Genomic DNA, 12,436 nt, shown 5'->3' with positions numbered 1-12,436 from the left:
CTTCCCAGATGGAGGGCGTTACTTCCTCCTACTAGAAGAAAGGCATGGGGTGCCTGAGTGGCTCAGTCGTTAAGCGTCTGCCTTCGGCTCAGGTCATGATCCCAGGGTCCTGGGGATCAAGCCCCGCATCGGACTCCCTGCTCGGCAGGAAGCCTGCTTCTCCCTCTCCCCCTGCTTGTGTTCCTGCTCTCGCTATCTCTCTCTGTCAAATAAATGGGTAGAATCTAAAAAAAAAAAAAAAAAGAAAGGCAGTAAGAGCTTTCTCTTGCCTTGTAGGCTTTCTCATGATCCCATGATCTTTTCAGAGGCCTTAGAGAGAAGGTAAATGTGAGCCATGTCCCTTCCTAATTACACATATAATCATACTCCTTTTCTCCTGCATCATTTAAGGTTCTGTGTACTTTCTGAGGATGAAAAGTGTGAATTAAGTTTACAGATTTCTAATAGAAAAAGAGTAGCTTTTTAAGGTAAACAAGTCTTTACCTTACTCAAAACGCATAATGGGATTTTAGAATTTGACTTTCCACTCAAGTGGTATTCAGTAACCAGCATCACTGAGCAAGAGCTGTAGAGGCAATAGGAATGGAGAGCTCAGCCAAGACGACCTGCCCACCCACCCCACACATCAGCTCCCCAACCTAAGATGGAAAACCTAGTAAGATACACCATATTTGGACCAGGCTGTGTAAAGTGACTGGCTGTCCTAAAGCTCTTACTTTGTCATACAAGGACTTGGGTAATGAGGGACATTTCAAGTTAAATGTTTAAGCTGACCTCACATAAGAGGTATCACTACATCACACAGAGATATTGCACATCACTCCTTTATTATACTGATCTGGAAAAAAGATTTAGTACAGAGATTTACGCTCAAAATGAGTACCGGGCCCATGGCAGGGCCAAGCAACTGGAACATGATCAGAAACAGATACAGTGAAAGACACACTTGGACATGATTGAGAGGCATCTCACTGCCATAAAATATTAAGGCAGGGGAGGGGTTCTAAAACACACAGCAGGATAAAATCCTAGGCCTCAGAAGTCAAGGAATTTATCCCACATTGGTGTGAGGAATGGCTTATTTTTGGATGATCACATGTGGGAATATTTCAACCGCCACTAGAAACCCCAGAAGGGTTTTTTTGTTTTGTATTTTATATATATATATACACACACATATATATATATACTTTTTTTTTTTCTTTGAGAAAGTAAATGTAACATGTAAAGCATTCAGAGTGATCCCAATCTTCTGGAGCCAGCTCTTCTGGGGTCAGAGGGGAAATGATTATTTTTAATCACCATGCAGGTTACATTCATCTTCCACTGGAATGACTAGAGCCCCCCCGCCCCCCACCTGACTACAGAATAGTAAAGGACTTGCTCCTGGGAACACACATAGGCTCTCTTGCTTCTCATTGGTCACACCCAGCATGGTTCCTCCCTATCCCCAAATCAAGCAGGTCCTTAGTAATAAAGCAGTAGCAAAAACCCCAGTGTTACTAATTCCCTACTCTTGGGTAAGAGTCTTCTCTCAGCTTAGACTGAGAACCCATGCCCCAGAAGTGCCATTCTGACTAGAATATATGAAGGGAATGGGTGCAAGAAACAAAATGGCTAAATGAAATTAGGAGCCACTGGTCCCCATCTGCAGCTAAAACTTAAGATGCCTACAGATGTGGTCAGTGTGACATGTGCAGGGAAGAAGTGCAGAGGAGTGGGATGGGCAGGGAGGGATCCTTGGGAAAGTAGTCTGCCTGCTTGCCTTCACTTTTTGGCCTTGCCCTGGGCAGCCACAGCTTCCATGGCTTTACGCACGGTCTCTTCATCCCCCAGGAACTGCATGGGCTTGATGGGCTTCAAGTTCTTGTCCAATTCATAGACCATGGGAATACCTGTTGGCAGGTTCAGCTCCATGATAGCCTCTTCGGAAAGACCTGAAAATACACACCATGATTAGCCAACCAAGACACAAATCCACATTACCCCTGCAGGTGACAAAGGACTTCAGTAGGAATTAAAACAAGACACCCTTTCCGATATTTGTAATAACAGTAATGATCTGTATTACAGATCAGTCACCCAAAGAATGCCCCCAATACTTCTCAGCCACTGAAAAGCAAGAAAAAAGTATGAAAAGGTGTGTACCACAGATATCTCTCCCAAAGTAGGGTTTGGAAACCCACAGCAAAGCAGGACCATACACATCTCAAATGTCCTATGTAGTCCATCCAGCCTGCCAAAAATCAGCACATCTGTGCCTCAAGGCCTTCAGGTGAAACAATTTAGGATGCAAATTGAGGTTCACGTGTGAAGTTGTACCAGGTTGTGATTAAGGAGGATTTTATCAGTAGTTTCAAGTGGCAGTCCTAGCCTAAAGGTGAGCATCTCAAACTATAATGTGTATGTGAATCACGTGGGTAACAGATGCAGCTTCTGCATCAGGCCTGAAGGGGGACCGGAAGCTCTGCATATATAATAAGCACCCAACGAGTCTATCTACGATGCTTGGAGGCAACAAGGGTAGAGGGTGACTAGGAGTCAATCTAGATTATCTCCAAGGCGCTCCATATGTCTGGCCTTTTCCTGAAGGTCCTCTCTGCATGAAATAAGTCCCTGATTAGTGGCAATTTTGCTGTATCCCTCCTTGAGGGTTCCCCTGAAAAATATACATACTCTCCAGATGCTTGACAATGCCCCGAAGGCTGTTGCCATGGGCTGCAATCAGTACTCGTTTCCCCTCCTTGATCTGGGGAACTATTTCTTCATTCCAAAAGGGCAGAGCTCTGGCAATTGTGTCCTTCAGACTTTCACAGGAGGGTAGCTGATCTTCAGTGAGATCTGCATACCTTCGATCCTAAACAACAAAAAAAACCCAAACTCACCAATTAGTAGTAGTTGCATCTGTTCTGCCCACTCCTCATCCCCTAAGTCAAAGTGATGGATGAAAGTCTCTCACCCGGGCACAGAATGGAGCAGAGAGCTTGGCAAAGGGGGTAATTATTATCTTGCTGCTCTTCCTACCACCATTACCCACTAATTGGGAAGATTAACTATTCAAAAGAAACTTAGAAAAGGGGAAAAAAAAGGTAGGCACAAAGCTCTTCCCAATTCACTTAATCTTGCACTTGGCTTAGGAAGGCCCTACAACTATGGATGGGTTTTATAAAGTATGTCAGCGAAGACAGAAAAAAGGATATATTCTCAAATAACTATCAACTCTAGGGCGCCTGGGTGGTTCAGTCAGTTAAGCATCTGCTTTCGGCTCAGGTCATGATCCCCGGGTCCTGGGATCGGGTCCTGGGATCGAGTCCCGCATCGGGCTCTCTGCTCTGTGGGGAGCCTGCTTCTCCCTCTCCTCCCCACTTGTGCTCTCTCTCAAATAAATAAAATCTAAAAAAAAAAATTAACTATCAACTCTTTTAACAAGTGAAGGTCATTCCTTGGAGAAGGGGAATTAAAACAATTAACAATTTGTCATAAATTATAAACTCAATGGGACTAGGCAGACACTAATAAAAAGCTAAGAAAGAGTGAGGCCCAGGACCCTAACCCGCGGTCCTAGGTGGAGTGAGCCAAACCCGCATTAGTCCATACCTTACTGATCTTGCTGTAGAAGGGATGGTCGGGTTCCATGGGAGGTGGTGGGACATCATAGGAACGCCTCCAGATCTTCACCTGGGCCTCGCCATGCTTGGCAGCAGTTTCTGCTTTATTCAGGCCAGTCAGACCCCCATAGTGCCGCTCATTGAGGCGCCAAGTCCTCACTACTGGCAGCCACATTTGGTCAATGGCATCCAGCACTGTCCAGAGAGTCCGAATTGCTCTCTTCTGCACCGAGGTGAAGCAGATGTCAAACTCATAGCCAGCATCTGGGAATCACAAGTTCAAAGTGATAAGCTAATCAGGTCCACTCTGGAACCAGAATTTTCTCACATAGAAATTTAACTAGTTTGTATACTCTAGCAGGAAAGACAATATTGTGCCTTCACGGAAGATAAAATTTGTTGATTCCTGTTATAGCTGACAACATACCTCCCGGTGGTTCCCCAATAATTCATCTAACCCAAGACCTAAACATATTGTCAAGTAGCTAATCCATGCCATCTGTGTGGCTTATCCTAAACCCCAGAGTGCTGTGCTTAAGCCCATTTTAAGAACTTATTTCTGCTTCAATTCTTTCAAGAAAAGGATGCTTAAAATTTTGTTATCTCTTAATAAATAAGAATAACCAATATTTATAGAGGGCTTACCATCTGTCAAGCACTGGACTATTTTGTACGTGTTTCGTCTTCATAACAATCCTTACAACCCATGCTAGGGGAGTTAAGCAAATCATTCAAGGTCGAACCTTATACGTGAGAGATTAAAATCCAGGTTGTGTGGGCACCTGGGTGGCTCAGTTGGCTGAGCGACTGCCTTCGGCTCAGGTCATGATCCTGGAGTCCCACATGGGGCTCCCTGCTCAGCACGGGGTCTGCTTCTCCCTCTGACCGTCCCCCCCTCATGTGCTCTCACTCTCATTCTCTCTCTCAAATAAATAAAATCTTAAAAAAAAAAAAACAACAACCCAGGCTGTGTGACTCCAAAATCAAACTCATAACCACCATCTCTAGCTCCTGCCATATTTTCCTAACCCCTAAGGATCTGGATGTTTGTATTTTAGTTAAAATAGTCACTTCTGACCAATAATTACTAATATATTTCAGTCCTAACTGCTTGTCTAGGGGAAGTGGATTTTAAACCCCCAACAATCAGGGGCACCTGGGTGGCTCAGTCATTAAGCGGCTGCCTTCGGCTCGGGTCGTGATCCCAGGGTCCTGGGATTGAGCCCCACGTTGGGCTCCCTGCTCGGCGGGAAGCCTGCTTCTCCCTCTCCCACTCCCCCTGCTTGTGTTCCCTCTCTCGCTGTGTCTCTCTCTGTCAAGTGAATGAATAAAACCTTTTTAAAATAAACAAACAAACCAAACCCCAACAATCAGGACACAGCAAGAGCTCTTAGAGGATGCTGATTAAAACTTCAGTTTGTTGCCCGAAATTATATTTTCACTATGGAGTGGAAATCACATCACAATCTCTTAATCCACAGTTTCTGCTCTAGTCAAGTGCCAGCCTGTACCTACTTAGGTGGACAGCTAGACCAAGTTTAGGAGAAGCCACTCCCTGGAGAAAGAGCAAAAAAAGCAAGTGCTGTGCATGGATTCATTTATAAATGAACCTCTCCTCCATACACATACACGGTAGTTATTAAGGGGTGGTAATCAAGAGTTATATTGCCCCAACCAACAGGTTACAATTCGTATTTCATGAAAGATTATCCCCTCTCCCGATTTAATAAGGAGAGAGCCCTTTCTTTATGTAGTATTTTCCTCAATGAGGCTACAAGGCCCTCTTTGAAATTCAGCACAAACTTTCCTGGGTATTGCCTCATATGGAAGTTGCCAACAGTAATTAATGCAATGTGAAGTGAATTCTTCTGCCAGTCATTCGACTGAGAATGAGGCCAGTAAGAACTATGCTGATGGGGAAAGGGAGTATTAATCACCAGGAAACCCATCACTACACTACCCACAAGGGAAAGATGACAAATCTCATCACTGAGCCTCAGGACAAGTCCTAGTAGACTCCATTACCATCTCCTCCCTAACTCTAGGGAAGAATGGCTCCCCAGTAAAAGGCTGAGTCACGGGGAAGCAACCATCCATAGTGCAAGCCTCATCTCCCATGCTGCACAGCTACCCGCTGTTTCACTCCAAATCTTTCCACTCGCAATCCCATTGGATATTCAAGTAAGTCCCTAAGGAGAAAAGCAGTTCGCCTCAGGGCACTTAACAGAACTCTAAGGCCTCTTTCTTTAACTTGCCCATTAAATAAAAGCATAGCCTAGGACACTCCCACAGGTGGAGTAAATGGTGTGGTGCGGACCTCATTTCCCCGTGCCCCGAGGTAAGACTGCATGGGGAAACTGAGTTCTCACTAGCTTCCTCCTGAAACGTTTCAAGAGTTTAAAAACCCTACTATGATTTAAAGCTCTGGAGAATTTAATATATTTATTTTAGGTTTCTTACACTACTCATGATGGTCTTCACCATTCAGATTTCTGCTTTTAGTCTTTTTTAATATAATCATTTGTGATGCCCATAACAGATATTAAGATTTTAAATGAGATTTTTCTAACTAATGCTACCAACATTTACTTAAAAACTGAAATGGGGGGTGCCTGGTTGGCTTAGTCACAAGAGCATGTGACTCTTAATCCCGGGGTCATGAGTTTGAGCCCCACATTGGTGTAGAGATTACTAAAAATAAACTTAAAAAAAACTGAAGTAGGGTCTGTTAAAGAGAAATTACAAGTTTGACCATTTGATCAGTCTTTAGAATTTAGAATACAGCTGCAATTATCTTTGTCCTGGGCTAGTCCTCAGCAAACCACCACAGACCCATACAGTTCTTCCTGCCAGACAGGAGAGAAAATGGCCTCCTTTACCAGCACTTTCCCTTTCCCAGCCTCTCCTAACGTCACACCAGCATTCACACACACAGCCAGCAGGATTACATTTCCCACACTTTCCAAACCTTTGCTTCATTTCAAAGGATCTAGAGTGAAGGCAAGAAGCTAGAGTAACCTGAGGCCAAATACCTCTTCCACATCAGGCATCAATGACCCTTTTAAAGGGTTGCTTCTAGGTCCAGAGGTTAGAAGGAAGCAGGGCAGGATCTGCCCTAATCATCAATGGAAGCACCTTCTCCCATCCAAGTACTAACCAGGCCCGACCCTGCTTAGCTTCCGAGATCAGTCGAGATGGGCGCATTCACCTTCTCAGACCAGATTCTCGGAGTTGCTGACAGCTGAGAATGCCTCCTCATAAAAAGCATTCCAAAACCACAGAAAGCTACCCCCCACCCCCCGGCGGGGCAAGCCTGGGTAGGCGAGTTTATCTCACTGCCACTTCCACCTTTGCCCAGCGTCTGTTACTCAACCCAGAACTGGAACAAGCGGGATGGACTAGGAATAAAAAGATACGACCTGAACAAGTCATCTATGCAATCCTCACTTTTCCCAACTATAAGAGAGGGCCAGGGAGGGATAGAAAAGAGGGGAATAAAAATCTGTCTACTTGGGGCGCCTGGGTGGCTCAGTCGTTAAGCGTCTGCCTTCGGCTCAGGTCATGATCCCAGGGTCCTGGGATCGAGCGCCACATCAGGCTCCCTGCTCCGCGGGAAGCCTGCTTCTCTCTCTCCCACTCCCCCTGCTTGTGTTCCCTCTCTCGCTGTGTCTGTCTCTGTCAAATAAATAAATAAAATATTTAAAAAAAAATCTGTCTACATGGAATCGTGCACAGGATCAATTAAAATCCATTCATTCATTCATTCAATTACATTTGAAGATGCGTTTTGGACACAGGATTTGTGGGATGCTGCTTAACGGCAAAGACCTACATAAGCACGTGGGTTTCTGACGCCCGTTGGGCCCCCCCCAGCGCCGCGATACTCCCCCACAGCCAGCTACAAGCGTGTGGCCTGACGCTTCACTAGGATCCGCAGCGACCTCTTGAAAAGGCTTGGTTACGGCTGCTGGAAGACACCGGGCATCCAATGTAATAACCCGTCCCCGAGTTACAAATGCTCAGACTAGAAAATGGGAGAATTTCGCAAGGTGGTGCCGTGGAGAACGCAGTGGGTTACGGGACGACCGCCCCCGGTCCTCTTCCTGGGGCGGCCCCTCACTCCATTGGATGACCTTGAGCAAGGCGACCTCCCCCCCAATCTGGGCCCATTTTGTCATTTGCAAAATAAATTGCTGGAGAGCTGAAGCCAAAGTCAGCCCTCTCTGGGAGGGCAAGGGGGCGAGCCAGATGGCCCTCACCGAGCGGCGCCCGCCCGGGCCTCCGCAACCCCCACCCGCAGCCGGGCCCGGCCCGCTCCGCACCTCTCAGCGCCTGCCCGCCGCGCTTCGCCTCCTCGTGCCCGGCCGGGCTCAGGTCGGCGTCGTACCAGCCGCTGAAGCGGTTCTCCAGGTTCCAAGTGCTCTCGCCGTGCCGGATCAGAACCAGCTTGTATGCAGCCATGGCGGCGGCTCCGGGTGCGACACAGACTGAGACTAGCCGAGATTCCGGAGTCGCTGCCTGGCCCCAGCCGCGCCTGCGCGCTCGCACCCTGCCGCCGGGCTCCCGCGCACTTGGTCGCCCAAATCTTTCCACTCGCTCGAGTCCGCCCTCCTCCCGGCGGGCGCGCGCATGCGCCCCGTGCCAGCGCTGCGGCCGCCGGGGGGGAGGGGCGCGCGCGAGGGCGCCAGAGCGCATGCGGTCTCGGCCGCCGGCCTCTCGTCTGCCGCGGCGGTCACGGAGCGCACGTAAGCGCCGAAAGGCGGCGGGACTTTCGGGTCTCGCCGGGGCAGGCGTGCCCGCTGTGGCGTTCGAGAGCCGCCCGCTCTCCTAGTGTTGCTGTTATTCCTAAGCCATTTGTCCTAATAAAGTGACCGTTATCATTTGAACCGCCCTTAGCTGCTCCAGGTCACTTTTCCATCCGTACGCAGAGTTTGATTCACACACCTGTGCTCGAATCGTCACCCTTCCATTTTATTGCTTTGTAACTTTGGGCAGGTCGCTTAACCTTGCCCAGCCTCATTTGTGAATGGTCATAATAAATGCTTAGCTGGTGCCTATCTACCTGGAAGGTGCTCAGTCAATAGCCATTACCAGTGCTCTCTCTTTTTAGTGGATACTCATTTCCTATTTTACACGTAAGAGAGCTGGCTCTGACTGCGGGCTCCAAAGTCCTGCTCTTTACAGAAACACGGGGCTGTTTATCCCACCTCTTCGGGTGTCTCTCAGCCTCTAGTCGGTGCCTCCTGGTCCTCCAACAGTGACGCAGTCTCTGGACCCCTTCAAACATTCCAGAAAGAGGAGAGTCCCTGCCTGTTCCTCCCCTACTCCCAATCAGCAGTTTAATATCTGCTTATCTGGACAGCTCTCTGCTGCCCTTGCCACTGACTCCCGGTTTATTTCAAACTAGCCACTTTATTGAGTACCAAACCGGGAGTCAGTGGGCTAGGGCCAAAGATGGGCTGAATGTATTTTCTGCCCTTCACAGCAAGTGGAGTGCAAATAAGACCCACGTGTAAACAGCTAACAATGAAATTGTGCTGTGTGCTGTATTTACAGATTCTAGAAAAGTTTTTAAGATGTTCTCAAAAAAAAAAAACACTATGTACCAGACAGTGTTATAAGTGCTTTACAAACATTAACTCACTTAATCCTCATATATCCTCATAATGATCCTATGAGACGGGTATTATATTTCCTTATTTACTGATGAGGAAAATGAGGGATGAAGTAAACTGCCTAAGGTTACAGGACTCAGGATTCAAGCTGAGGCTGACTTCCAAATCCCTGTCCAGATTCACAGCTCGGAACTGGAGGAGAAACCAAGACTCAAACCCAGGCAGTCCCAGGGCCTAGGGTGCCCTCTAACCACAATGCACCTGGGAGAAGATGGAATTCAGTGACCAGAGAGAGATGACCAGAGTGAGGTCCAGCACTAAAACTACACCCGGTGCTCACAGAATCCCAGAGCTACAAAGCGAGAACTCCCTTGGAAGGCCTTCTGTTCAAGCTCCCAGCATGGCCCATGTGGGGATCCTGGAAAGAATCCGTCTTTGCAGGTTCTCCTGCTTGCTCCTAGTGCTTGGTCATCCCAACCCTGATACCCAGGCCCTCTCAGGGAGAGCTTTTCCAGCCTTAACCTTGGCTTCTCAGACTGGACTTTTTGTCCCCCTGCCTTGGCCCTAATCCATACTCCCAGTCATGGCTCCTGCCATGTCCCTTTCTCCTCCCCCTGCTCTCTGCTTCAAGATTTCTGTGCTCTAGTCTAGATGAGGTCTCCCATTTATGCAATAAGTAGGAAGTATAAATAGGAAGAAAACTGAGTTCAAATATGTCTCTGTTTCTGATTACCCATGGGACCCAAGATGGGTCACTCAACTTCACATCCTCATTTTCCCCATCTATAAACTGGGTTAATAATCATATTCATAGGGGCGCCTGGGTGGCTCAGTCGTTAAGCGTCTGCCTTCGGCTCAGGTCATGATCCCAGGGTGCTGGGATCGAGCCCTGCATCGGGCTCCCTGCTCAGCGGGAAGCCTGTTTCTCCCTCTCCCACTCCCCCTGCTTGTGTTCCCTCTCTCACTGTGTCTCTCTCTGTCAAATAAATAAATAAAATCTTTAAAAAAAAATCATATTCATAGTTACCTAAAATGCTGTTGTGAGGAATAAGTGAGATGATGCATGGGAAGCGCTTAGCACTGTGCCTAGCAAATAGTCATAATAATAACAATAACTACATTACTAACATTAATAATAAATGTTATTAGCAGTGTGATCAAGAAGGCAAAAAGATTCAATGAAGTGCACCAATTCAAAGGGTATGAGCCTGGGGGTCCATGGACAGATTTCCCTTCTAGCAGGATGCCTGGTAGGAGATGGTTTACCCACTGGGATTGGGACTGGCAGATAACTAGGATACTTTGGGGAAGGAGGCCAAAGGCATCTGTACCACCAGCCTTGGGAAAGAGCCTGGGAATCCTGTTTTATTCCTTTACTGACCCCCTCTGCCTCCAGAAGACATCTCTCATTTCTTTGGAATTCTGGGGAACTCTAATAACTTTATGCACCTCATTTACAGGATATCTTCCTTAACTCATCAGAAGTTTTTTAGGTAGGCATCAGATCAACTCAACTAGAAACTCCTTGAGGACGGGCACCAACCTTAACTATTTTATACACCCCCCCACACACACACACACATGCACTTAGCGTGATGCCTTTGCCCTTGGTAGACTCTCTGAGTGTCCCTGAGTGTCAGGGCTGGGAGAGACCTTGAAAATCCTCCACTGCAACCCGCTACCTCCTGCTACCCCCAGTTCACATGTAACAGAAGAGGAAAGTGAAGTGAACCATTCAAAAAGAGCAGGAGATGAGCAGGGGAGCAGGTTTATCAGTGAGAAATCAGAGGTGATCCCCGGGGAAGGGCCCTAAGTTGGGGCTTGCTGTGTCAGGAAGCGAGGTAGGAGCCTGGAGAGATCCGGAGAGTGGGAGAGTGAGGGGGATGGGAAGCACTGTGGGAAGACCTTGAAGGCTTGCTTTGCAGCTGGAAGCCAGAATTCCTGGGCAGAGATGGGGATTCACTCAGCTTTAATCACAAATCTGGGAAGAAGCTTAGAGCCTATCAAACCACAGAGATTTCCCAAATGTCAGTCAAAGGTAAGGATAAATCAGTAGGGTTTGTCCTCAACTACTTTTTTTTTTTTTAACCTTAATTGTTATCTCTACTGAACAGACAACACAGAGACATTTGTCAGGGTTGATTCCTGGGCCCTTCTGAAGAACTGTGTGGATACAGGAGAGAATTCATACATCCCGAGAACAAAGTAGGAGTGAGGGGCTGATTGCAGCTGGGGTCCAGCTCTAGGAGCAACCTGAGGGACCTACTTCACAGCTCCTAACCAGGTCACTGCCCTCGCTTTTTTGCCCTGCAGGGGGCAAATGTGGCCAATTAAGACCCTGTTCTGGCCTGGAGTGTGGGGGTGGGGATCTGTGCTCCAGACTCTTCTCAGATGTCATCTCCTGGGCCAGGGGCAGTCATTAATAACAAACCCTCACCTTCACCTGAGGCCGCCAGCCAGTCTCAAAACCCCAAACTCTTAGGGCAGAGAGCTTCTCTTCCAGCCCAGTGCTTTAATTCCCCAGGCCTAGGGAAAATCTCAGGAACAGCTTTCAACCAACCAGCTTATTGATTAAGCTGTTACAAAAACTCAGATAAGGATCATCAGTAGGCACAGTCCTATTACCCTCCACTGTTCATTAAAACAATAAAGGCCTCTCTCAGCTTTCCCTCCCCACTTATTTTGTCCACAGAAGCATCACTCTGTTATCAAGCACCGAACATTCAGCGAAGGACCCGATTTAGAATCGAAGTGAGGCAAACCAAGTTCTCCACAGGGGCGGTTGCCATTTGGCCCACAGGAATCCCCGGCAGGACACCCCAGGTCCTTCTTGTGGACCATCTTGTGACTTCATGGCCTGCTGTTCGGATGTGTCAGCTCAGCTGCTGTCTGAGGAAGACAGGATTTCTGTCTCGGACAGTGAGCCCAGGGGATCGTAGCTCATGCCTCAGGACTCTGGGCTTGGAAGAAAGGAAGAATGCTTCAAGGAGGCCTGAAAGTCCTGCTCCAGCCCTCCGCAGTCGCCATCTGAGGATAAACAGCAGGAAGGAGTGTGGCTGGAAAAGAGAGAGGCCGGCGCTACTGTGGACTTGCGGCTTCCTACAACTCCCGTGACGACACCCTTCCTTCGGTCCTCAAAACCCAGCCTCCGACTTGAGTGTCTGGCCCAGCGACAGTACAAGCCCTTCTTTCTGGATTCTGGAACTCTTCTGG

General features: G+C 47.8%; 1 protein-coding gene across 1 annotated transcript; it reads right to left on the bottom strand.

The window, feature by feature from the left end:
• Nucleotides 1–808: 808 nt before the first annotated feature.
• Nucleotides 809–8,231, bottom strand: PGAM1 (phosphoglycerate mutase 1). The gene is made up of 4 exons (XM_035026316.1): nt 7,931–8,231; nt 3,598–3,872; nt 2,677–2,857; nt 809–1,937 (listed from the first exon to the last, which is right to left on the bottom strand). Exons 1-4 carry the CDS (start codon nt 8,067–8,069, stop codon nt 1,768–1,770), a joined length of 765 nt encoding a protein of 254 aa, XP_034882207.1. The 5' UTR covers nt 8,070–8,231; the 3' UTR covers nt 809–1,767.
• Between the last annotated feature and the right edge of the window lie 4,205 nt (nt 8,232–12,436).

This window comes from Mirounga leonina, unplaced genomic scaffold, assembly GCF_011800145.1.
Source record: "Mirounga leonina isolate KUSES-001 unplaced genomic scaffold, KU_Mleo_1.0 Mir_114, whole genome shotgun sequence".
NCBI lineage: Eukaryota > Metazoa > Chordata > Mammalia > Carnivora > Phocidae > Mirounga > Mirounga leonina.
This window is presented reverse-complemented; position numbering and strand designations above follow the sequence as displayed.